Here is a 27553-nt window from a genome sequence, read left to right as displayed (position 1 = left end):
ATGACAACATCTCTGCCTTCTAGAAACATCCAGACTTAATGGGAAAATGAGGCATGTATACAAATAAAGATAACATAAATACAAATGTATTTTACATGCATAGGAGAGAGTCAAAAGGAGGAACAAGAGATATTCATCAACAGAGGGATATTAACAATTTCCAAAATTTCCAAATGCAGTATTTATTAGAGACTGATAAAATTTAGGAAACACCCTAGGATCTTTGCTGGAAATATTGGATATACCTTCTTCTTAACAGCAACTCAGTTCATTTGGAAATGATTTATTTTCTGGGTGGGTTCAAATCAATTATACAGACTCTGACTAAGCATCCGAGGTTTAATTATTATCTCTTTGCAGATGACCCAAATGTCTACCTCTTACCACCAAGTTCCTATTAGACTTTTTCAGCAGGATGCCTCATGGAAACCTCAAACTCAGCAAGTCCCAAGCAAAACCTATTATCTTTTCTTCAAAGCCTTCTGAGTTACCAAAATCCCTGTTTCTGACAAGGGCACCACAGCCTTCCCAAGTTCTCAACCTCAAAGTCATCCTCTACTTCACACTCTCTCTACATATCCAGCTACCAACTAAGTCTAATTGTTTTTACCTCCAGGACACCCTCCAATCAGATCCAGGGCTGCTAGGTGGTACAATACATAGAGTACCAACTCTATTCCAGGAATCTGGAATTCTTAGAATAAGGAAGATATCTTCCTGAGTTTACATTTGATCTCAAACACTTACTGGCTGTATGACTGAGCAAGTAACTCAACCCTGTTTGCCTCAGGTTCCTCATCTGTAAAATGAGCTGGAAATGACAAACCACTCCAGGATCTTTGCATAGAAAACTCCAAATAGGAGCAAAAAGAATTAGACACAACTGAAATGGCTCAACACTGCCAATAACAAAACAACTGCTGTGATTATCCACACCCTTATTACTTCTTGCCTGTACAGTTTCAATTCCCTTGGTCTCCCTTTCTCAATTTGTCTCTCCTTTTTAAATTCATCTTTCATTTTTTTTTACAGAACAGTTTTTACAAAACAGTTTGCTCTGTTGCTCATTAAGTTGCATTGACTACTTATTACCTACCTAAAGAATAAAATCCAAATTCTTTTCTTTGGCTTTTGAAGCCATACCTAGCCCTACACTTCTAACCTTATTATACCTGACTTGTCTTTATACACTCTCTCATTCCAACCAAATTGGTCTACTTACTTTTCCTTATACGCATACCTCTATGCTTCACATTCCTCATATACCCCATTCTTCTGTCTGTGTGACTTTTGTACACATTGTCTTGGTGCTCTAACTTCTCATCTCTGCCTTTGAATCCCTTATTTCCTTCCAAATTAAGCTCAAGTGCAACTTTCTACAGGAAGCTTTTTACTTATCCTTCCTAGCTGCTAGAGATTCATTCTCTACCTAACAAGTTCCATTGTATTAATTGTGCATATATTCTCTAAGTACTTATTTATCTACTGTAAAAATTAGGAGCCTTCAACAGGAATGTTACAATAATCCAATAATTGAAATATTTATTTAGCATTGTGGGAAGGAAAGGAGAAATTGGGTCACCTTCAAGTAGGCTAAATGTGCCTGCTTCTAGGTTACAAAGAACTTCTTTTAGAGAGCTCAGAATAGTTTGAGAATCTTATCTACAGATAGTTTATCCAGATTGTCAGTAGAGTTGGAAATCTTGCCCTGATCCTGATGCATTAGGGTTGTCTCATTTGCATATTAGCACCACATGTTCAGACTGGGAAATATTCAAGAGAGGACATGTAGACACTGAAGGAGTTCAGACTTAATGAGTCATGGGAATGATAAATATGTATTCAAAAGCTGGTTCCAATGAACAAGGAGTTCTTGGGTCAGTCATATATATATATATATATATATATATATATATATATTTAATTCACATGATTGATTTATACTGAATCTTTCTATCAGAGAAATTGATTTGGGGTTGAAATTATCTGGTTATGGAGTTGAACTTCCCTTAACCTTTGAAGGATGCCACATAGGATTTTGACTACAGGCAGTAAAAACAGTGATGACCAGACTGCAAAGTTCCTAAAGATAAAATAACTCTCTGACCAATTAGATATCCTGGAAATCAGGAAGGCTATCTGTATGGGTTTAAAGACAGGATCCTGGAGGAAGATAGTATAACAAAGGCAGTGATATCTTCAACCAACTTCCTTCTGTCACCTGTCTTATTTTTTGTGAGAATACTTGTAAGTTTATGTAAATAACATTTGGTGTCTCCTTTGTCTTGAGGATTCACTGAGTTCTCTTTGATTTACTGACACTTAAATAAACCCTCTAGACCACTCCTTTCATTGAATGGTTTGGCCTTAGATGGATTCCAACTTTCTGGGTGTGTGTCTTTTCTCTGTACCTTTCTTAAGCTTTTCACCCATAGCTTCCCAGTCCCTAGCTTCCTTTCTAGGACAGTAGAATCCATACATGACTTGTAGAGACTGGACCCCTACAGACACCTAGGATTCTGTCATTAGAATAGAATTGGTTATCATATCTGGTTGAACATTGTCTGAAATGGATTCAACTGCCCTTCTCAAGGCTGCTGGGATTTCTTCTGTAATGATAACCTGGAATTCACAGGGATGTGGATATTCCTGACAATCACTTTCTATATTATTACAATTTAAATGTGCACAGTTATGTCTATATTATAGTCTGATTATTCATAGTTATCACTCTTTGACACTCTGGAATAGATGAGACTCATTACATTTTTTGTTTTGGTACTCTAATGTCAGAGAACACAGTATGCAGTTTATAAATACTTCATTCATTGATTGAGTCTATTATGTGCAATAAGAGCCATGTGCTTAGTCAGGGAGGAAGATGGGAAGTTAAGACAACAGGGTCCTTGACCTCAGAAAGGGTACATAGGCACCCAGTTATTAGCATTATTAGAGGGTATGATGAAAAGAACATTTTATTAAGTACCAAAAAAAACCAAATACCCTTAGATTCAATTACTGGTTCTGTCAACAACTATTTGTGGGACCTTGCGCAAATGACTCAACCTCTCTGAGACCTTCATTTTATCTGTAAAATGAAGGAGTTGGAGTAAGTGATCTCCAAGGTTTCTTGCAATTGATCTTATGTTCCATTTCATGTTAAATCATAATAACTTCAACTTTAGTGTACAATTTTTAAGAATTGTTTCCAAGTTTCGAGGTTTTATTCTGTTTGAAATAAATCTTATTTTAACATGAATTACCAAACTAATGCTGAACATAGTAGAGTATAGAGTAGTGTCACTGGAATAAAATTCTACTTGTGAGTGCAAATTCTACTTCCATTGTATCCGTGATGTGAGCCAAGTTATTTCACTTCCATGGGCTTCACCCTCCTCCTCTGCAGAAGTGAGGTCCATGCCATCTAGTTCTAGATCTAGGATGCTTTGTTCTTCACTAAAGAGTCCACAGATACTAAAGGCACACAAGTGCCACAAGACCATCATTTTAGAAGGGTCATTAGTCTGAAAATTAAATAATACTACATAAGACATTTTCTTTGTTGTTGTTTTTTTAACTCTTACTTTCTGTCTTAGAATCATTACTGTGTATTGGTCCAAGGAAGAAGAAGAAGAATTAAGACTAGGCAATAGGGGTTAAGTGACTTGTCCAGAGTCACATAACAAGGAAGGGTTGAGGGCCAAATTTGAACCCAGAATCTCCTTTTTCTAGGCCTGGTCCTCTATCCACTGAGTTACCTAGCTGTCACAATAGACTTTTCCTCCCTTTGATCTGGACCTATAATTTCATTGGTTCTGATGTGATTTTATTGGCATATAGAATTTCCCATGAGGAAATGTATACTTATAGTCAAAAAGGTATGCTTAAACTTTAATTTAACTAGGATCTCTTATATAATTTGCCAACAGCTAAGGAAAGAGTATGAGGTGGAGATCCTATTTGAAACTAGATCTTACTGAAGCTATGGCTTGTTCTCTAACAATTACCATACAGTCAATTAACAATGATTAAATACCCATCTGTGTTCAGTAATCCAAGTCATATCCTTTCCATAAGCCCATTTGGGGTTTTCATGGCAAAGATAGTAGTTTGCCATTTCTTTCTCCAGCTCATTTTACAGATGAGGAAAATGAGGCAAATAAATCTAAGAGACTTGCCCAGGAGCACACAGCTAGTATGTATCTGAAGCTGGCTTTTCATAAGACTCTATCCATTTAGGCCACCCTAGTTACTCCCCTAATAAGGACCTACTTTGTGACATTCTGCTAGACTGTTCCTTATACTATTATAAATAGGAAATTAAGATGAATCTGAACATTGACTTGACATATCTTTCTTCATAAAATAAATTTATGACATTTCAAGAAAAATAGTCATTTATCATTCAAAAATAGAGTGAAAATAGAATTACAAATGTGGTTACCGACAAATGCATCAAGGTATTTGAGTTTTCTGCATTTTTACATTCTGGACAATAGAATTCTACTCTATATTGAACATTTCTGGTTGGATAATCTGAGATAATACCCATCTGGCTTTGATTTTGTGATATTTTATTAAGCTTAAATAAGATACATTATTAAAATATCCTTGAATCACTAAATAGGTATAGTAAACATAAGCTAATAAAATTATGTCACATCCATCATAATGGTGAGGGCAAAATGAAATATGTATTATTTTAAATCTTCATTCATATGACCAAAGAACTCACCTATCATTGGATTTTCAATTATTTCTTTCTCCAAAGCATATTTTCTGTGCAAGAATAACATACCTAAAAAGGTGACTAAAGAACATTATATTTTGTCACATTCTTACTGATGTAATAGGTAAAGCTAATAAAAAGATATACTAATGTAAGATAAAAGCCAACTGCATCATTGCTATATAAGACTATAAGAGCAATTGTAATTGAATTCTATCCATCAAGTTATCCTTTGTTGTCAGAAAAGAAAACCAGAGAGTTTTGTGTAAATGACAAAGTGACTTAGAGTGAATTAAAACAAAAATTTTAATCTGTAAAAGAAATATTCTAAAGGAGAATAGAAAACAAGCCAGGAAAAGTAGACAGTATTTGATAAGATTACTTTAGACATTGATGTCTTGAGTATCAATAGTGAGTGATAAAATGGAACCAAATAACAATGATAAGATCAAGTAAATTCAGGAAAATTCAAAATGGCAAGAAAAAATAAAATATTTAAGAGGCAGGATTGGTTTATGTTTTGAATACAGATAGAAACTGGCCCACTCTTAATGAATTCTTTGATACACTATCCAATTGTCAAAGTTCATTTTTTTTTTAGTGTATAAGGTGAGAGGGGCAAACAACATAGTCCAGTGGATAAAGAACCTTCCTTGAAGCTAGGATGACCTGGGTTCAAATTTCACCTAAATCATATTTTAGCTGTCACCCTAGGCAAGTTACTTAACTTTTCAATGTCCAGGGGACTCTGTAAGATTATAAGAGCAATTGTAATTTCTCACCAAAAAGATCATTCCAACAGTGAAATTATATTGTGATATATCTGGATACACACATACACACACTATATATACATGCATCTAGTCTCTCTAGATATGCTTATACATACCCACATATGAATCACATATATGTATATTTCAGATGGATTAATTGATTGATAAGTGATAGAAATATATAGCAAGTATTCTGACCTCGCTCTCCCAGAGTGAAGCAGTTGCTAAATGGAGATGCTCAAAGAAAAGCAATTTAGCACCAAGAGTGGGTTAGTTGTAGTATCTAGACAGAGGCAAACTGTACCCTATGATTTCATGGATAAGATGAGCTGTTTAGGCCTGTTTAAACCCAATTAGAAAAGTATGAACATTTTTCAACTAGCCACCAACGTTGTAGTGATACAAAGGCAGTACTTTTCACATAGGTATAAATATCATTGCTTGTAAAAGCTCAGTATATTCCCCCTTCTTTTAGCTGCCAGTGATTAAAGTCCATCTCCATTTAGCCATTTAGCATTAATTAGCTTTTACAAAGAGCTATTTACTTTGGAGATACAATAAGAGCAGAAAAATAAACATCTCTCTCCTAATATTTCCAGGGAGAGTGAGTCAAAATGTTCTTAATGAAGTTTATACAATTAATTCATTGGTCCAAACAAATTCACACTAAAAGCAGTAGTGCTCTTAGACAAGTCCTTGTCAACTGGTGTACATACAAATACATGCTAGGTAGTAGAGGGAGGCCTTGGAATCTGGAAAGTCTTTTAGTCTCTCCTGTGGCACCTACAATCCTTGACCCTATTACTTACAGACTATGGACAAGTCATTTACTTGAAAATCTGTCTGCCCCATGGCATCTAAGACTTTAAGTTGAGGCATAATTATTGATCTATATGTATTAAATCCCCCCCGCCTTATGAATTCTGATAAACTAAAAAAAAAAAAACAATTAAACAAAAAGCACCAAGTGCTAAACAGGCTAATTCTATTCTAATTTAAATTACCTTGGAGGGGGGGTAGATTATAATTCTATATGAGCATAATGAAGATGAAAGGGCACCTTCAGGCTGCCTCTCCAAAATGCAAGAGATGCTTATGTCCTGTGTATAGAATTCCCTTATAAACTCAACAACTGGAAGAGACCCAAGAGATCAGCTTAAACAAGGAATTCTAACCCCTTTTTGTGTGTCATAGACATGTTTGTCAGGCTATTAAAATCTTTCTAGGATTATGGTTTTAAATTCATCAAAGAAATAAGTAGGATTACAAAGGCAACCAATTTTGCTGAAATACATTAATCAAAATGTAAACGCCTCTCTAAGGCTAAGAATTTCTAATCTAGAGAGTTTACCCCATTTATTATACATTTGAAGAAATGAGGCTCACAGACATTATAACTTTTATTAATGTCATATAGATATAGAATGTAGGAAAGTCAAGATTCTAACCCAAATCAGCTGATTCTAGTTTCAATACTTTTTTTTCTTATTTCTATCTTCCTACCCAACCATGGATGAATCAGAGAATTAAATGTTTTGTGGAAGGTCCTCATGAATATATTCATTTAGGACATCATCACTTCTGAATACTATTTTTTCAATTATTTGGCTATTTTTCAGTCTAGAGCCCACATCTATGTCTGAGGAGTTCAATACTTTTCTGAGATTTCATGAGCATACTTTCTTTTTAGAAAATGTACTCTAATTCCCAAGTATACGTTTTCTATTTTAAAAATGTGGCCACAATATACATTCTTTTACTTGGAGAAGACTTAGATTTCTTTGCAGTTTTTAAAAGCCCTCCTGGAACACATATCTGTGAGCAGCAAAAGAGATAAGGGACCCAAGGCTTGTAGTGATTGCTCGCAATAAAATAGAAATGAACTCTAGAGTTGCTTCAGTTCGCTGAAAGTGTTACAAAGGAAATATGAACTCATGGACTGGGACTGCAAGCAGTAGATATAACATTACTGATATGTGAAAATTGTCAGTACCCTATAGAGCTACCCTCCACATCAAAAATTTTCAACTCATTCTGTTATTATTTTCTTCCATTGACTTAATACCTCACTTGCAGGTAGGCCTACTTTCCTACATATACATATATATATTTTTTGTTTTAATGGGAATAATCTGTATATACATGGGAATTTATTTGAAGCAGGTATGAAGAGACAATATGAAGATATTTGTAAATGATGTCCCACCATAGAATACATCATTCTGATCACAGAATTAAAAAAAAAAGCAGAGTGAATACAACATTCCCCTTGACTTATCATTTGATGGGGGAGAAAATTGATTCAGAGCAACAAAATGCTGCCTTAAACACTGTTCTCCAACAAAAGCTAAGATAGCTAAATCATTACCTATATTATTATATCAATATCTAAAATCCGGGGGTTCCTTTATGCCTTTTTTTCATTTTAATCCTTAGTCCTTACCCATACTTTATAGACTTAGTGAAAATTAAAAGAAGGAAATGGAAGTTACCAGAGAGAGGCTTTATCACTTCCAGAAGACAAGAAAAAAGTATTGCCAAAAGGATGATTAGATTTAGAGTTTAGCTATGAACCTTTGAGGTTTTCTATTCCAGAGGTATTAAATATACCCCTACATGACCCACAGTAGTTGCATAATAGGAAAACATTTAACAAAGTAAATAAAAATACAATAAAAATGGATAACATTACATTTTAACACTAAATCTAAACATGGTTCACAGGGAACCTTTTATATAGTTTAATGACCTCTGTTTTTATTTGAGGTTGACATTACTGATTTAGTTTAAATCAGAGAAATCCAGCAAGGTTAAATGTGGGTGACCATCACCTAGGTACTAAGTAGCAGTAAGGATTCAAACCCATGCCAACTTACTCCAAATCTGATGTCCTTTAAACTATTTATTAATAGTATGGGTACATTATGTAAATTAGTTGGTAAAGTAATAAGTCTGTCAATTTAATTTACAGAGATGCTATTACATAAAGTTGCATCTTGTCAAACTAGTTTTATAAATAGCTTTTGTTTGGCATTTCATAATTGCAATAAAATACTGCTTAATCCTTTTCAGATTGTTTTCATTTACTATGCCTATTTATTAATTTAGAACTGAATAATGATCTAACCTTATTTTATGGAAGAAGAAACTGAGGATATGAGAAGAGGCTTTCCCCGTAGTCACATAGCTAGAAAATGATAAGGATGGAAATAGACTTGAAGTCTCCCTACTTACTTACTTCAGTGTTCCTTTTACCATACTAAGTTGTTGCCCTGCTTCAATGATTATTGGAATCACAAAATCATCAACCATATGAATATATAACTAGGAATGGACATAAGTGAGTAGAGAAAAAAAAAATTCTAATTGCCATTTACATCTCCTTTCAATTAAGTCACTGATAAGCCAGTAGTGGTGATAGAAATAAGATTTTCTTTGAAATATTGAATATACTTTCGTAAAACTGGTCTCATTTAATAATACTGTTGTCCGGCACCATGCTTCCCTCTTGGTCCAAGAGTGGGTCAGTGTTCTAAATTTAAAGGTTCTGCAATTCAGCTATCTGTTGGCTTTAAGGATTATCATCATAATAACTCATATTGATACAGCTGGTTGTAAAAACTTGGGGAAAGAAGCAATACAAATACTTTCATTCCCATTTTACATATGAGGAAACCCACATGTGGAGAGGTTTAAGTAGTTTTGATCACGTTCTTATGGATAGTAAACATCGTCTGTGAATGTGATAGATATATGCTTCTTTCTGGGAGAAATGTAGCTTCTGATTGAACAAGGGTACTGTAAATGCTTTTTGGAAGGTCATTGACTTGCCCCTCTGATTCATATACCATGAGTACCATAATTTCCGAGAGGATAGAGGTCGTATCTTATCTAAACCCATACCACTCCCAGTCTCTGGCACAGTACTCTGTCTGCAGAAGATGCTTCATCAATATAAGCTGTATTTTTAATATATTAAATGATAGGTACAAGGTTACCCAGGTGGTAGTAAGTGACAGAGTCAGCATGAAACTCAGGCCTTCTTATTCCAAATCCAGAATTCTTTTAACTTGACTGAGTGCCCCCTGTCAATTTTCAACAAACTGCAAAACCATTATTTTTACTGTTACAGTTACCTTAGAAGTCACTTCAATTTTCCTCTGCTAATCTAGAGATCACTCTATTCTTTTTTTTTCCAGAGTAGCCTGGGGACAGGGGAAAGGGAACTTTAGATTTTATTCCTAAAGAAGTAGCAAGGTCCAGTAATTCGTAAAAACATTACCCAAATTACTTGAGCAATGAGAATTTGCCTGGCCTGCTCTAGTATGGTATGAATAAATTCCTGATCCTTACCTCTCCTCATATCCTCAAGCAATTGCACTGGTCATGATGAGAACCAGTTAATGATCTCATATATGCACACTATCACTGTATCTTTATTACGCTCATTTGCTTGGTTCCCATAAACAGAGAAATATTGACAAAATATCTCTTCTCAGAAACACTTGTCAATTTCAATGCTCTGTTTACTCACAAAAACAGAGGTGCTGGGAAGAGTGGCAAAACATAAGATAAATTCTGTGCATTGACTTTCTCATTGCTGTTATCCGTTTTATAGAATTCAAAGCTTTCATTCTGAGTATATGTATATATAGCTAAACATACATCTGTATATTTATATACATATACACATATGTATATATGGGGGAAACATATATGCACGTGTGAATAAATGAATGAAAACATTACTTAGAACTATGTGCCAAGCACTATGCCAAGTGCTAAGGTGAAGAAAAAAAAAGAAATAATTCCTGTTATTAAGGATATCAAAGGCATGTTATTCATGCCCAATTTGGAAGTGATAACAGAAATAAAAGAGCTCTGCTTCAAGTCTGATGGAAAGGCCCCCAAATCCTGTGAGTGCACCAACAATAAGATGATAGTGTCCAAGCATGGAGAAGACAGATGATAAGGCTTGGAGAAATTTAAGATACAATCACAGGGCATTTGATGAGGGCTGGTGGTCCTCTACTTCAATGGAAGTATTGATTAGTCTTGACCAAGTCACACTCAGCTTTCTCAAAGATCTGGTCAGGCTGGCCCTATTTTATAAACATAAAACAAATATGTGTACATGTGCTTATTGATTGGTATATTAGAATAAATATACATATTATATACACATATACTCAAATATTCAAATGAATATATGATCTCATGGATATGATTATCCTCTGCAATGCAAAGATTGAAACCAAGTTATACATACACATTCTATACAATTTTTGTTCATTTCTTTCCTTTTAACCAGGGTCCCAGGTCATGAAGGCCTTCATTGCTTTCTCTTAACATTTTAAGCATATTATTATAGTACCTAGTCTATCCAGCTATCCCTTATTCTGTTCTGGTCACTTTTTAAAAATTTATTCTATGATAAAATCCTTTCCACAAACCATTCTTTATAATTCCCCGTTGTAATGTGGAGAGATACAATATATACACATATAACTCTGAAATCTTCTTCCATCAATGAATCATACTGATGAAAATGAAGAAAATGATGCTTATCTGAAATTCTCATAACAAGTAAATTAGTGCCCTCTCCCAGGTGTGCTGGAAAGAATAAAGTTAATCACTTGTATTTATACCTGGTTGCCATGTTCCCATGTGGTTGATTTGCAGCTTTTTCTTCTCAGTGTCCACATTGTGTTTCAATATGTCCTTTGAGAATCAAAGTATGTGATTAGTTTTTCCTTGAGCAGTTACTTCTATCTCAGAGTTCTCCTTTTCTTACTAAAGTCATTAGTACTATTTTCCCCAAAGGGAACTGCATAGGAGTACATCAGCTAAACAGAAAACCTTCCCTTTGAAAGTGGCATTCCATTAACATATTTCTTGATTTCTGAATCCCATTATCTCTGATTCCCTGAAGTTGTGGTTTTAATTGCAACTTGAATGTCCAGTTAATATCTGCCTGAGGCACTGTTACTAAATGTTGTATCAACAGTGCTTAGGTGGCATTCCCCTGAAGACAGAGCAAAGATAAAGGAATTAAAACACTTGTATTGTACAGAAATGATGTATTCTAGAAATACTCACCAAAAAGTAACTAATGCTTTATTTGTTTGCTCTAGGAAGCTCTAGAAGCCATGTAACCAAACTTGTTCAGACATTAAACAAGGAATTCATTAAAAAATTACTTATATATCTGCCTTTATGAGTTCACCTGTTTATCCTTAGATATGCTTCAGTTGTCAATCATGATGTTATTTTATTTTTGAATTTTTTTTTTAATGCAAAAAAAATACACTAGGGTTCTGACAAGGAAGACAACTCATTGCTTCCTGAACATGTTCCCCTGGCTTCTATTTATTCTATTCTTTCTTTTTTTAAAAATTCTGAACTTGAACACCTTGAAAAAAGAGCAATTTCACATACACTGCAAAACACAAAAAGAGGATTCTTTATGAAATCTTAAACTTCTATTTTGCATCACTTTTTAAAAAAAGTATATAATGAATTCTGTGCATTATTTTCCAAACTGTCCCACTTGTTTGAACTTCCTTCAGCTGTCTTGTTCATTTTTTTTTATGATAACTTTCCTTCTTTTGGCATGATATTGCTAAATTCCCCTGCCTTGACCCCATTGACAGGAAGTTAAGGGGGGAAAAAACTATACCATTAAAAAAAAAAGCACAGTTAAAAATAAATCAGTACAATGTCAATGACAAAATATTTGTCTCTGCACCTTGTTTCCTTTTTTTTGGAAGTTAATAACATATCTTTTGGAGATATGATTGACATTGCTTTGATCTGAGTTCTTAAATCTTTCCTACTTTTTTTTTTTACAATGTTATTAACCTTATATAATTCATTCTTTTGTTTCTGATTATTCCACTCTGCCTCATTTAATTTTACCCAGGATTCTCTGAAAGAATCTTTTTATTAAGACTTCAGCTTACTTAGCTGTTGTACAGAGGAAACCTAAGGTACTCTCTTAGATTCTAGTTTTATTTACCATTCTCCTTTAATCCCTACTTCAGGATCAGTAAATTTGGTTTGTATCATCCTTCTCTTTTCTATCTCTACTTGTTTCAATACTAAGTTTAATGTATTTTTTAAAAAAATTCTTTATATTTTAGAATCAATACTGTAATTGGATCCAAGGCAGAAAACAGTAAGGCTAAACAATGGGAATAAAATGATTTGCCCAGATTCTCACAGCCAGGAAGTATCTGAGGTCAAATTTAAACCCTGGACCTGGCTCTCGAGCCATTGAGCCACTGAGCCACCTAGATACCCCCATAATTCAATGTATTTCTTAATCAAACAAATTTGTTTGTGTGTTCAATCCTCATTAGTCCATTTTAAGTAGAATTGAATTAATATGATTCTCATCCCTCCCTCAACTTTTTCCTCTTTGTTTGTATTTTCACAATCCCCACATATGAGTAATAACAAATTATATCCCTTCTTCCTCCTTTCCACAGCAGTGTCTTCCTCCTTTAATCCCCCCTTTCTTTTCATCTCTTCAGGCTCTTATAATAGAACCAATCCACCTCTTAGACTTCTGTTTTTCTTAATTGACCATGACCTTAAAGTTCTTCAAGAGAAACATTTCTTCTCCTTCTACTAGTATGTTAACACTACAACATCATGCAGTCACTTCCAATAGTTTTCAAATAAATTTACATTTCTCTGACTCTTATTTGTATTTCAAAGTTTCTACTTAGCTATGGTCTTTTCATCAGAAATGCTGAAAAGTGCTGTTCTTCATTAAAAATCCATGATTCTAACTTTAGTTATACTCAGCTTTTCAAGGCTACACACATCTCTTTCCGGTTGGGCAAGAAGGTGCTGGAGATGTCTTTGCTTGGGGCAGAGAGAGACGAGGTTTCTTCTTTCCTATGGAATTCTGGCAGTATTTTCTTTTTTTTACAATTTTATGGTGGAAGAAGTCACTTCCTGTATTTTCTGACTGAATTCTTTGATTATTATTCAATTTGGTGTAAACATCAAGGTTTTGCTGCATGTGGCATGTGGGAACTTGGTGACTTTCCCTTTTCAGAAAACCATCTTGTTTGGTATTTTGTTCATCTCTTTCTGAATATGAGTTTCCACATCTGCCTAGAGAAATCCTTCCTATCTCTTGAGATTATTCTTGAAGTATGACTTTAAATGCCACTTTTATGATGAAGCCTTCTGTATTGTATGTTACGTCCCCAACTCTGAATGATAACTTTCTTCTGCATTTTGTTTGTATTAGCCGTATAATATTTAGATTCTACTTGCCTGCCTGCCTGCCTTTCCTTCCCCTCCCCTATCACTTGTGAAAAATGATCCCCAAAATCACTTATACTCAAGGCAGCAATTTATGGTTTACAAAGAACTTGCTGGAATACCACTTTGTGAAGGAGATAGAGCAAATATTTTTAATCCATTTTAGAGAAAATATAAGTGAAGTTCAAAGAAACTGAGACTTGTTCACAGTCCTCAATATGAAGAATGGAAACCCAAATTTTCTGATTTGAACTCACTCATAGCTTTTATTTTACTGCCTGTCAGCTGTGGTATTCTGCTGCCACCAACTAGCAGAATACCTTAGGTGAAAACCTTCCTTTATAGGAGACAAATCCTCTTAGGAGATGAAAGAGCTTTACTTGCGTCTATAGGGCTATAGACCTGGAATGAGAAAGAGCTTCAAAGACCATTTATTCTAATCTCTTCATTTTGTACATGAAACTACTGAACCCCAGGGTGGTTGTCCTAGGACAGTAGAAGAGGTGGTGATCTTCAGAGAGTGTCTTGAACCCAGTTCCTCTGATTGCAGGTCAGGGTTTTCTCCACAGATGGGAAATGGCAACTTGGTTATACCTCATGTTATTTGGGTTGATAAGGATTATTTTAGCATTATTTCTTTTTCTCCATTTAATGACACACTAAATATGTCATCAAAAATGGCTCCTCATGCATAGTGGAAATTCAATGAATACTCCTGGGATGAATGAGTGATTGAATATTTGAAACTAGGCTAGCTGGCAGGCATTTGGTGAATGAGTATGAAAGAATTCCTGTTTGCAGTCAAAGGCAGTAACCTAATCTCTGCAAGTTGGCTCAGGTTGTATTCTTCTGGGCCATTGAAATGTAGGTTAGGGAAGAAAGATGTGATACAAATTACCACTGTTCTAAATATGTCAAAGGTTCATCCTGTCGACAAGGGGGGATGTCTAGTATTGTAAATTGCGGTATCAATTCTTCAATCTTCAAATATCACAAGTGAAAGAAATACTGAACCATTTATTTCAAGCACATACATAAGAAAAGATAAAATGTTTCTCCCTCTGTTCAGTTAAAAAGCTTTCTATAGGAGGGGTGGTCAAGAACTGCTTCTACTTCTTAAATAGGCAATAAGTTATTATCCCAGTTTGTAAACTTCTCTGAGACACTCTTTTGTGTATTTATTTTGGGTATAGGAAAGAAAGATTTGCACATTATTTTAAATTCATTTGTATCGGTAGTAATTCTCAAAATTCCTTAAAGTTGCTGCTTTGGGTATATGTGTGTTGTAGTGCTACATGTATGTAAAATATATGTTATATACATGCATACATTATGTCAAACACATATGTGTTTATATGTATATCTTTATGCAATGCACATGTATGCATGCAAATAAATATGTGTCAATACATTTTTTTTTGTAATTTTTAGTAGAGTTTTTGTATAGCTGCATCTGACTTTTCATGACCCCATTTGGCGTTTTCTTGTCAAAGATACCAGAGTAGTTTGCAATTTACTAATCTAGATTATTTTACAGATAAGGAATTTGAGGCAAATAGAGTTAAATGTCTTGCCCAGGATCACATTCTGAGGCCAGATTTGAACTCAGGAAGATGAGTCCAAGCTTGCCACTCTATTTTCTTCACGATTTAGTTGCCTCACATACATTCTTACATAAATACACATGTGTATATTTACATATATGGCTTAGATACCCAAAAGGACATACATCTCATTTTGTCTACTTCAGTGATGCAGATCACAAGCCTGACCATCCTGTATGATCTTACCATGACCCCTTTACATGGTCTATCCAATGTGTTAAAGCTCTTTGTTTATTTCTCTTTAAATCAAGCAGATACAGATTGAACACCTTGGCTGTCTTTATGGCAAGCCCATCGCGTTTCGTGTTTCTCATCCTATATTTCTAAAGCAATCCTTAAGTACTTCCTTTTAAATTCTATAATTTAAATATTTTGCAGCCCACCTACCCTACCATCAGCTTCTCCATTGCCTTTGAATGAGGTTGTTTTTTTTTTAAATTCTTTTTCAATTTCAGTTCTTTGGAGACTATCCTATTCCATGACTCAGAACCACACAACAACACTGGAAGAATATTGGTGTTGATAAAATGGGTCTTTGTTTCAAGGAGAGACTTGGCAGCCCAAACTGAGTCAAAATGACTAATATCTAGCTTTTGGCATGGTTGACCCATTCACTATGAGTTAATGATCAATGTGTATCTATGGATGATGGATCATAATGACAGCCAAAATAACCGTACAAAAAAAATCCAGTAAGACCGTCTATAGTGTAGTGGGAAACTCAGAGGATTTGGCTTAGTGATGTTTGTATGAAAGTGAGCTAATGAGAGAATAAAAGGTCTAGCAGTAACCATTTCCAGTTGTTGAAATCTGGTTGCCAACTTCCAATCACCTTCCTCTTGCAGCCCATTATGGCTCAGAGGCAGGTCAGTATATTCATTTCATTTTTGGGTGCTTAGGGAAACCATATACTGTTGCACGTTTGTGGAAATGCTTCATAAATCCCAGTGCTGTTGGAAAGCATAGGAATCCCTAAAGACTGAGGAGAGAATAGCAGCAGTATGTGATGAAAATGGCTTGTCTGAATTGTTAATTGGCCTGTGCTTAGGTAGCACATTAAATGTGGACATGCATTGGGTTGAGAGGATCATATTCATATTTCATGGAAACAAGGAGACTATATAAGTGAAAATCCTCATTTCCTACCAGTTTTTATTTTTCTTACATTTGAGAAAATTTGCATTCCAAGTGTACTTCAGGGAAGGTCACCAAATGTGGATAGTTTCTTACTAGAAAATAAAAGGCAAGGATATAACAAAAAGTAAAATTCCTATAATGTGTGGGAGTCAAGGATGTTATAAAAGGACAGAATCCTTAGAAATTGTTAAGCATCTATCCCAAGTTTATCGTTTTACAGACATAGAAACTGAGACCCAGAGAACTGGAGTAACTTGTCTTTAGTCACAAAATAATTAGTGACAGATATGGAATTAGGATTCAAATTTTCAAATGCCAGGACCATTTTTGATTCTACTTCAGAATGTGACATTTTCTACTATAAGAGGAAACATTTGATTCAATGAAATTATAAAGTATATATGTATGTGTATGTACATACATAATGTTATATATAGAGACTATTATATGTGGAGAGTATATATGCAGGTATATATATATATATATATATATATATATATATATATGTATAGATATAAGAGGGAAGTGATCTGCATACAATCAATCCACAGAATCAAATGAATATTTCAGTGGGTGAAGAATAGAATAAAACTTTTGCAAACTATTCACCAGATGTCAAGATTACCATCATCTTACATAAAATAATATATATTTTACAACCAAATATGAATATAAAGAAAATTAGCACCTACTACAAAATGGGTTAAATGAACAATATAAGCTAATGTTTCAGCCTTCCCAGCCAATGACCCATTTAATTCAAGTAATACAGTTTTTATAGTTCATATTAAAAAAATTCAAGGTTTTTAAAATAACCCTTTGCAAGTTATTACAACAGAGGATAAGCCATATTGGTAAAGGGCAAAATTTAGAAATTTTGCTATTGGCAGTTTTGAATCTTTGTTGCCAAAACCCCTCATCACCCTACTCTCTTTTACTTGTTCTTTGTATATATTAAGACCAGCAACATACAGAACAGCTCACAGAAATGAGGAATCTAAGTTCAGAGAATCATGGATATATACCTGAAAAGTCCTTGGAAGTCATTAAAGTCATCCTACCTCATTGTGCAGATGAGGAAACTAATGCTAACAGAGAGTGACTTGCCAAGACACATATAACTAGTTAAGTGTCTAAAGTAGTATCCAAACTCAGGTCTTCTTGACAGACTCCTAGGCTGTAGACACACCACCATGCTTACTGCCTCTCAGATAGGTAATATTTTCTTGCTTGGGCACTGTAGAGTATCAACCAGAATAATAATTTTAGATCTAGATGAGCAGGTTGCAGGTCCATCCACCACCAAAGAGAAAGCAGCTTTCTTTGCCCACATATAGTGCTATAAAGACAATCAAAAACACTCATAAGAATTAATGGGAAAAACCTATTAGGCTTCAGATTCTAGAGAACACGACCCCTTTCTAGGAGTCTGTTCAGCTATAGTGGACCTACATGTCTCTCTGTACACACTTTCCATCCCAAAGATCTTTACTTCTATACCTGTTTCTCTGGCCACCTTTTCCCAGGGGTTAAGTAAGGAACTCAACCCTGTGAGAATATCCCTATTACTTCTACAATAGGGAAAATAATAGCACTTACTTCCTAGGTTTGTTGTGAGGATCAATTGAGATAATATTTTAAAAAATTCAAAACACTATACCTAGTACAAAGGAAATGCTATGCAAATATAAGCTACTATTATTATTATTTCATTCAATATCATCATCATCACCTGCTGCCAAATGAAAACATTTGTTTTCTCTTTTAAAGTGAAAATCCCCCATTTCAAATGACTGAATCTATATTCAAAAAAAGATTTTATAGGCTAAAGGCTAATAATAGTATTAACTCTGCACCAGCTGAGTTAATCAAATCACCAGCTTAAATCAGCTTGGCTGGCTGGGACTTAAGAATCAGAGGACAGGGTTTGAGAGCCTTCCTCTAAGGCTTATGCCTGTGAAATAATGGATGAGTCAGTCAACCTCCCTAGGGTGTTAATCTACATGGCTTTTCAGCTCTCTTCCAATTCTACATCTATGACCCCATGATCTCATGGAATATGACTTGTGGGAAGAGGATTTAGAGGAGAAGAAGAGAAAGAGTTAAGGGTAGGAGAGATGATACCAATGCATCAGACTTCTACTCTTTTACTGATGCTTCTCCCTTTGACTCCTCTAATCTATCTCTCCATCTTTATTGTGGGCATGGTAAAGGGCTGAAGATCTCTCTAATGGAAGAGATTTTCACTTAGAATTATCCCGCAGAATTTCAAAGTCCTACTGTACTTAGACTCTGGTGAAAAATAGACCAATGACATACAACATGCTAACCAATGATGGGTATTGGTAAAGAAGATATAATCCTATTGTGAAAAGGCTATTCACTCAGATTATCCTTTTCAATTTGGGAAGTGCATTAGCGTCCCATTGGTGCCACAGAATACCAGGAACAAAACAAAATAAAAAACCTTCCATAGTTTTTCAATTAATTTGAAATTAATTCCCTTCTTACAGATTAAAACTCTTCTCTGCCAATGCCAGCATTTGTCAATGAAACTCTTAATTGTAATTTTCTGTTGAAGAAAGTTTAGAAATAAAAAGCAACACCTGAACCCCTATCACCATCAACTGTTATCTTGAGAATAACTATGTTCCAATTTTTGACAATGAAATCTTCCCCACCCAGACACACAAATACACTAGTCTTCCCTCACAGTCTCCAGTGCTTCCTATAATCTTCTTTTTTTAATACTTGAGAAATAAATCACTATGTTGTATATGCAGATGACCATAAATAACACCCAGGGAGAACGAGTTAATACATAGAATTTGTTGTTGTTCAGTCACTTTAGCCATATTTGACTCTTTGTGATCCTATTTGCTATTTTCTTGGCAGAGATACTAGAGTGACTTGCCATTTCCTTTTCCAGCTCATTTTATAGATGAGGAAATAGAGGCAATAGGGCTAAGTGACTTGCCCAGGATAACAGAGCTAGTGTCTGAGGCCAGATTTGAATTTAGGAAGATGAATCTTCCTGACTCCAAGCCCAGTATTCTATCCACTGTACCACCAAGCTACTTACATGGAATATACTATTTTAATAAAATTTGGCTGAAAACAAAATTAATCTGAAAGTGATAACTTTTCATAATGACTATAATACTTTATAATTATGTAAAAGTGAGAACCAGATCCCAGAAATAATCATATGTTAATTAATATTACTTTTAAATAGCTGAACTCACTAGGTTATATTTTTGAATATGTAATTAATGTCAAAGTTCACAATTTTTCTTAATAAAATACATTGTTTCACCATCCATCATCACCTATCCGTATCACCTATAATATACATTAACCTCTGAATTAAAGATAAAAATGTTTTGGGTTCAACCACTCAGTGACTGAGTTTTTCTTTTTTTGGTTTGTTTTCATGTAGGTTTTTTGTTCCTTCTCTTCAAGTTCCCAAGAACCGAGCTTACTGGTTCATTAACAATGCCCTCCTTTTCTTCCCATTTTCTTTCATATTGATCACTCATCCTCTTTGTACCCTTTACCTTCCACTTTACCTTTGACATTATGCTCCCAGATAAAGATGTAAAATCATGAACAACATGAAAAGTTCTTCCCATTCCCTTAGCTCTGGATAATATTGCTAATGAAAAGCTTTAAGCACCAGTTTAAAGATGAAAATGGTTTTCCTTCCTTGTGAGGAGGGAGGAGGAAGCAGAAAGGGAGAGGAAGAGAATGTATCTCATAGCATAATCAACAATTATAAATAGTAATAATATTCATGAAGCACTTTAAGGTTTACAAAGTGTTTACAATTATTATCTCATTTTATGTTTATAACAACCCTGGCAAAAAGATGCCAGTATTATCTCCATTATACAGATGAGAAAATTGAGACAAACAGAAAACAAGTGATTCTGCCCAGGTTCATATAGATAGTAAGTATATGAGAAAGAATTTAATTCAGGTCTTTCTGACTTAAAATGTAATGTCCTATTCACTATACCATGTTAGTCAATTTGGAAAAATGAAGAGGGCTGGGTCTGGAACTTGACAAACCTGGGCTTGAATCCCCATTCTGACACTATTGCTTTCAATATGAAATGCCATTTAATTAATTATCCTATTCAAAACTTTTATTGAATGCTGAACTATGCAAAGTACTATTTATGCCCATAGAATATTTTATATTCTATTTTTATTAGTCAATTACCTTTACTGTTCAAATTAAGATAATCTTAGACCATTCTTACAAAACTTACATCATAAGTTTTAACTAAATATTAACTAAATATTAAACCTGCTTTCTGAAGGTCTAAACTTATATATCAATTATAGTTTATTTTTAGTTCTTTTCTATAAACATTTAGAAGGGACCTCAAAATGCAGGCACATTGTTACAATGTCAGATGAGATCTTAGAGGTCCAAGTCCAATCTAGTCATTTTACTTACAAAGCTGGGACAGAGAGAGGGAGGTTAAGTGTCTTAACCAAATCCATATAGTTAGAATATCATGTACAGGTTTTCTGCCTTTGAATAAGATGCTCTTTGTACTGCTTTTGCTGGTCCTATCCTCACCCCATGGATGTAAGGTAGGGGTTTCCATTTTATTGAAAACTGAGGTCAACAACAGTGAAGGCAGAACTTGTAAGGAGCAGAATGGTGATTCTCAAAATTGGTCTGAAAACCTTTTCGGAAGGTCTATGAAATAAAAGCTTTTTTATAATTATAAACTTTTTTACTTATTAAAATATTCATCCCTTTTCCAACTACACACGAAGTCAGATTTTCTTTCTATACTTCAAGCAAAACAACATATTGTAACACATCAAATGTAGAAACAGATATGAGAATCCAGCTATCCTTCCTTTTTTTTCCCCAAGCTATCCTTTCTTAAGTCAAACATTAAAGAGATTTGCAAAATAAAATGTGGAATAATCTATTCTTCCCTCTAAATTCTTTTATTTGGAAAAATTTATGAAACTATTCTGATTGTTGTCATACAACAAATTTATCAATATTACTTTAGTGAATAAATGTTTTAAAATATATTCCTTAATGTTAATACAGTAAATATTAAGAGATATAAGCTACATAAATATGAGAACCAATAGAATATAAAAGGGCTATACTTGAATTCCTCTCTCCACTAATGTAGAGCTCTATTCCCTGTAATTTCACTACTACAATATAGTAGTGAAAGAATTAAAAAACATTACCTCTATATCTTTTTTTAGGGAGGAAAGATTATATAATGTAGTCTCTTTGAGGACAAGAGATATTTCATTTTTGTTTGACTCTATCCACAAGGCATAGCACTGTGACTTGCACATAGAAATCTCTTAATAAATGTGTTAAATTAAATTGATGTGACTAAGTCTGACACCTTAGTTCAGTTGGCCATCTTCTGAATGGATTTCCTGATTTAGAATTCTGTAAGTGTTGGATTCTTTCATGACCCAACAGTCGTTAAATGGATTATGGTTAACTTAAAATAAAAGTGACAATAGACAAATGAAAATGTTAGCTGATGATTTTTTTTTTCCTTCTTCTGGAAACATGCCCAATTACTTTAAGTCAGTCTCCAGAGGGAACTTCTCTTTTTTTGTTGGTTGTTCTAAGATTCTCTTACAATTTTCCTGAAACATTACCTAGCTTTGCTGCAAATAACTACAGATTATGAATGGATTGAATCGTTTAAACAATAACCATCCAAACCATTTCTTACTTTTTCTCTAGGAAAGAAGCAGTCACTATGTCACAATTCACTAATGCCCTTAATTCCCCACTTCAGGGTAGGACATTGAACCCTAATGTTGATCTAGTTTAGCACATCACATTTCTATAACAATAGACTTTTGAAAGAAAGCTGATCAGTATACAGTTTTAACTTGTGAGTGCCTTTATCTCCATGAAATGTAATTTGCTTCTTGGATTTGTGAACTGTTACTTCAGCAACATCTTTGCCTTGCCTTAGATAAAATGTCATTAGATGGAATGAAATATATTATGTCCAGTGTTTGCCTAACATTTCCCCACCAATAGAAGATAAATTATTAAAATAGAATATATTCCCATTGATTGCTGTGAAGTTTACACATGGCTTAGTAAATCAAAACAAGCCCTTGAAAAATATAAAGTCAATTGATGCATCAGATAAGAAAGGCTAGATGGTGAAATCAACCCCATAAAGTGGATGGATTTTTTAAAACTTTCCTTGAAACAATTTAGCTAAATTTTATAAGAAATTACTTCGAGCACATATAAGGTAGAAAGAAATGAAAGGTCAAATAGCCCAATCATAAAATTAATAATAATGCTTGAAACAAATACACATTGATGTATTCTTTATATGGAAAAGCAGGACTCTCTTCAAAGGAAAAAAAATGACTTTGCAGTAAAATACAATGAAAATAGAGTTAGCTAATACTACTTCAAAAATAAAAATGCCTCAGGAACATGCTAGGAAACCAAATTAACATTTGAAGATATATGATATATGTATACATGTATTTTTCTTTTCCAGAACTGTTGCCAAATTGCCAACAGATGAATTGTCAATATAAATGTGCAATTACAAGAAATGGTACTGGATGCTATTGTCAAGATGGATATGAAATAACAGAAGATGGAAGAAGCTGCAAAGGTAACTAAAGCATTTAATTCTAATAATTCCAGTATAATTTTTTTTCTTAATGATGAGGGTACCAATCAGGCCCCAAAGGTTTATATATTCTATATATGCCATCTGTTTTTAGCCAAATGCTTGGCACAGAGAAAAAAATTATGGAATTATTGATCAATTTTGATCAATTGATTGACTGAGGCATTGAAGATAGAGTACTGGACTTGTGTTTAGGAAAACCTTGTGTATCTTACACCTATATCCACTAGCTCATAGGGTTGTTGTGAGGTTTAAGTGAAAAAAAAAATATATATATATATATATATATATATACAGATAATGTATAAACCTTGAAGAACTATGTGAGTTAGTCATTTTTATTATTTTATTATTAATTCCAACATGTCTTAGTATTATGTCATATTGCATTTAATTCTTCAAGTTTCCAAGAATCACCCCAAATATGAATATCTATACAAAGAAAACATGTAAATTTGCATTATAAAAAGAAAATTAAGGGCTACAGGAGATAGAGAATACTATACTTTAAGTGAAGAAGATCTTACCATCTAATGGCTAATGAATGATATGAGTATGGGAGATCTGACTTGTAGTGAGATTAAAGTCTGATCCCCATGTAGGAAGTCCCAGGAAGACAAAGCCACACAGGCATCTAAAGAGGAATGAATTGGCCTAAGTCAGAAGAAAGTAGCCAAGTTAAAGCTTCCACAACAATCAGTTTAGGTATCTAGACTTTGAATAAACACTGATCTTCTAGCATAGACAAGATGCATGAGAACAAGCCTTTAAAAAACAAACAAATAAACTAGCAAAAAATGACTTCTGTTTGCTGTTTCTCAACCCCTGAATTCTATTCCCTCTTTCTACACTTTTATACATTTATCCAGATTATTCACAGGGCAGGCAAATATACTCTCTCCTCACTCCTATCTCTTAGAGAGCCTAATTTCCTTCAGGGGTCAGTTTGGATCATTTTCTACTGGAAGTCTTTCCTGTTTTCTAAGCTCCTTCAACAAAACAAAACAAACCCAAAACTTGATTTGTTGATGTACTTTACCTCCTCAAATATCATATGTATACTTAATTCTTTATCTGTAGTGTCCCTACCTCCCCACCCCAGATCCCATAGCTCCTTGAAGGCAGAGATTTTCATCTTATCTTTTCTTTAGATCTCCTGGAATTGTGTTGTGCAAAAACTATGCTCTTAAAAATATCTCTTCATTTGGATTGGATTTATTATACACATTTCAAAAGATTCAAGTATTTAGAATACTTAGTATACTAGCGAAGGTCTTCAATACTTTGCTATTTCAGTGAACCTTTGATATCATTGCAAGTTATCCATACATCTTCACCTTTCATATTTCATATCTATCTATTTTTATAAATCCTCTTTATCATTCTCATAATATGTCAATGATAACAGTGTAATACTTGGGCTCTTAATCTAATTCTTCCATTTTCTATATGACTGGTCCATTATTTTAATTATTCATTTTTTATGGAACTGAGATACATACAATCACAGATTTAGAGTAGAAAGAAACCAGTCAGATCATTTTACAGGTAAGGAAACTAAGGTACAGAAAGTGACTTGCCAGTGTCATATATCTATTAGATGGCAGAGGTGGTATTTGAACCCAAGTCTTCCTAACTGCAATTCTAGTGTCCCATTCACTATATTATATAGCCTCTTGTAGATAAGAAAGTGCATCACAAATGTAAGGGGATATTTATTTGTGTTTGTATGTGTGTGTGTCTTCAGTATTCTGTAATAATTATAATAATAGCTAAGACGTTCCTATGTCATAGTTAATATAGTGTATCAGAAGTGTAACTTGAACCCAAATCTTCCATAATCTAGGGCTGACTCTTTTCACTACACCAAAACTGCTTTTCATTCTTGCATACAAGTCATTATGGTCAATATTTCAAAGCCTTTTACTCATCATATATTTTTCTGTTACTCTTTTGGGCACCTGTAAGATTTATTTTTTTGAAATCATGTGATGCCATGATTCATAGCCCATAGCATCTCACTAAATAATATTAATATTAAAATTTTGAACTTTTATAGCAGTGAACAGCTTGGACCCTGGAAAGTATTTATAAACATATGTTGATATCTTCTTACTACACTACTATGGACACAGTTAATGGTTTATCTGTAATGCCTATTCTTTACCACATGAACTAATACACTGACTGATTCTGTTATACATCCAATTGTGTCTTATAATGTTGGTGATAGGAAACTGAGATTTCTTTTATTATTGACTCCCCTATTATTAAACTCCTTGAGAATAAAAGCCATATCATTTTTTGTGTAATAAATGTATTTTTTCATTCATTGAGTCAGTCATTCTTTATCCATTTTTCCCCCATGTATATTTTCAGGCCAATATCTTTTGAGTAACTATGCTACTCACTGAATTTCTGTAGTGTATGATCAACACAATACCATTCCCAATTTTTTTTAGAAAGAAGTTAAAGTCATCCAAGAGAGGAAAGAGCCAAAAAAGGAGTGGTCCACTCTCCCCTACCCTGCCAAATGTTTATAAGATGCATATTACATAGGATTAAAGACATGTAGGTTTTTTGAAGGGTAAAATGGATGAAAACTCTTCATGTTCTTTGCTTACATCAGGTCTGACTTTGGCATTAAGTTAATATGTTTTTAAAGCAACACATTTAGGTTCTCAGTGATGCAGGGCTAGATTCTTTAGATACTATAAAGTTTTCCCACAATCCTCCCTTCCTTTGGTTTAAAATTCAACATGCCTACAATAACAGAGTAAGATAACTAGATTAAAGTTTAAAATAACCCAAATCAGGAGAGACATCTCCTTCATTGCTCATCTTATCAACAAATTGAGAGAATTCCTTTAAGGAGTTCTAGGAACCAGATTGGTGATCCTTATATTATAAGGAATTAAATTAAGGGTTTGACTAAATATATGAGAATTCTAAAATACTATGGTGGTCACCTATTTAAAATATTATAGCTCAAGTCAAGATGACTTTTAATAGCTTTTATTTACAAAGAGCTGGAAAGAGTGAAAGTAGAGAAATGCAAAATGAGGGTAGAGAAGATGTCTAGCCTATCACACTAAATATTTACTGCAATACTTGGCTCAGCCTGTCAGGGCTTGTTAACCCTTGACCAGAGGGCCTGGTGTTCCATCTAGACAGCCTTCTCTAAGAAGGGAAAGCCTCTCCAGAACTAATCTCTCTCTAGAAGCCAGGAAAGGAAGGCCAGGTAATCACTTACCCAAGAAACAGCCCAAAAGCCAAGGTACCAAGTAAAAGCTTATGTCCAAGTCCCAAGTCACCTCCAAGAGACAGGTCACCAGCTCAAAGCTCCAAGCCAAAGATTCAAGGTGAAGCCCCCAAGCCAATGATTTTTATGACTTTTTATAGTCACCTCCTCTCCTTTTCCCTCTTCACAGAGGCCAATCACAATCTTCCAAATTGCCAACACAGCCCTGATGGCAGTGTCTTTAGGAGCCACTCTCATCTGTTAAATTTATGGTTGGATTGAATACTAAATTGGTGGTTGCCAGGGATACTAAATCCCAAAATGAGTTACTAAAGTCAAATGGAAATTATGGTAGTTTATTTTACAATAGAGGGAAGATATTAAGGAAGAGAGAAAAGGGGAGAGAGAATGAGATAGAGAGCTCCAGCTCCCTATGGACCAGTTAGAAATTCTAAGGCACCAATCAGAGGAAAGGAGTCTCAAGAGGACTAGCCTTTCTCAGAGGTTCACACCTCCAGAGAGGGCAAGGAACTAAGTCAACCTTTACACTCACCATGGTGACCATCTAAATGGAAAGCACTATGAGGTCTCCTGCATGAGCTCCTCCAGGGATCCAGTTGTACAGTCAATTGTCTTCATTCCAAGTCTGAGTGTCTGTCTTCTAGTCTTGCCTCAAGTGTCTGTTATCCCTCCAGCTCCAAGTGACTGTTCTCACTCCAAGTCAGAGTGACTGTCTTCTAGTCCAACTCTGAGTGACTTCTTGATCTTCGCTCTAAGCCCAAGTGACTGATCCATCCCTGTGTGTCGCTGTTTCCACTATTTAAAGACCTTTTTCTCTTGTGTCACCTCCCCTAAATTTTACACTTACCAATCACAGCCAATGCTCCTCTCCAGGACTGCCCATTCTTTCACACATGGGTCACAGACCTCCCACTGAATGTATGAAATGGGTGTTCATACCTTTTTTGGTTAGTTCACAACTTTATGAAATTAGTTCATACCTTTTTGTGGTTAAAAGGGGTAGATCTACTTTAAATACTGGGTTTAGACCTTGGGGATTAAAATCTAAAAATAGACAGGGGATTACAATTTAATCTTCACAATAAAGGAAG

General features: G+C 34.4%; 1 protein-coding gene across 5 annotated transcripts in view; it reads left to right on the top strand.

Annotated features, from left to right (window-relative positions):
• LRP1B (LDL receptor related protein 1B) overlaps nt 1–27553 on the top strand; it is a 2480145-nt gene that overhangs the window by 1066684 nt on the left and 1385908 nt on the right. For all 5 annotated transcript variants that reach the window (XM_007494117.3, XM_056797188.1, XM_056797186.1 and 2 more), the window contains one exon: nt 23063–23182. In XM_007494117.3, coding sequence (XP_007494179.2) covers nt 23063–23182 — 120 coding nt within the window. The remainder of the gene's footprint in view (nt 1–23062; nt 23183–27553) is intronic.

This window comes from Monodelphis domestica, chromosome 4, assembly GCF_027887165.1.
Source record: "Monodelphis domestica isolate mMonDom1 chromosome 4, mMonDom1.pri, whole genome shotgun sequence".
Lineage (NCBI taxonomy): Eukaryota > Metazoa > Chordata > Mammalia > Didelphimorphia > Didelphidae > Monodelphis > Monodelphis domestica.
The sequence above is the reverse complement of the archived record's forward strand: the minus strand, read 5'-3'. Positions and strand labels throughout refer to the sequence as shown.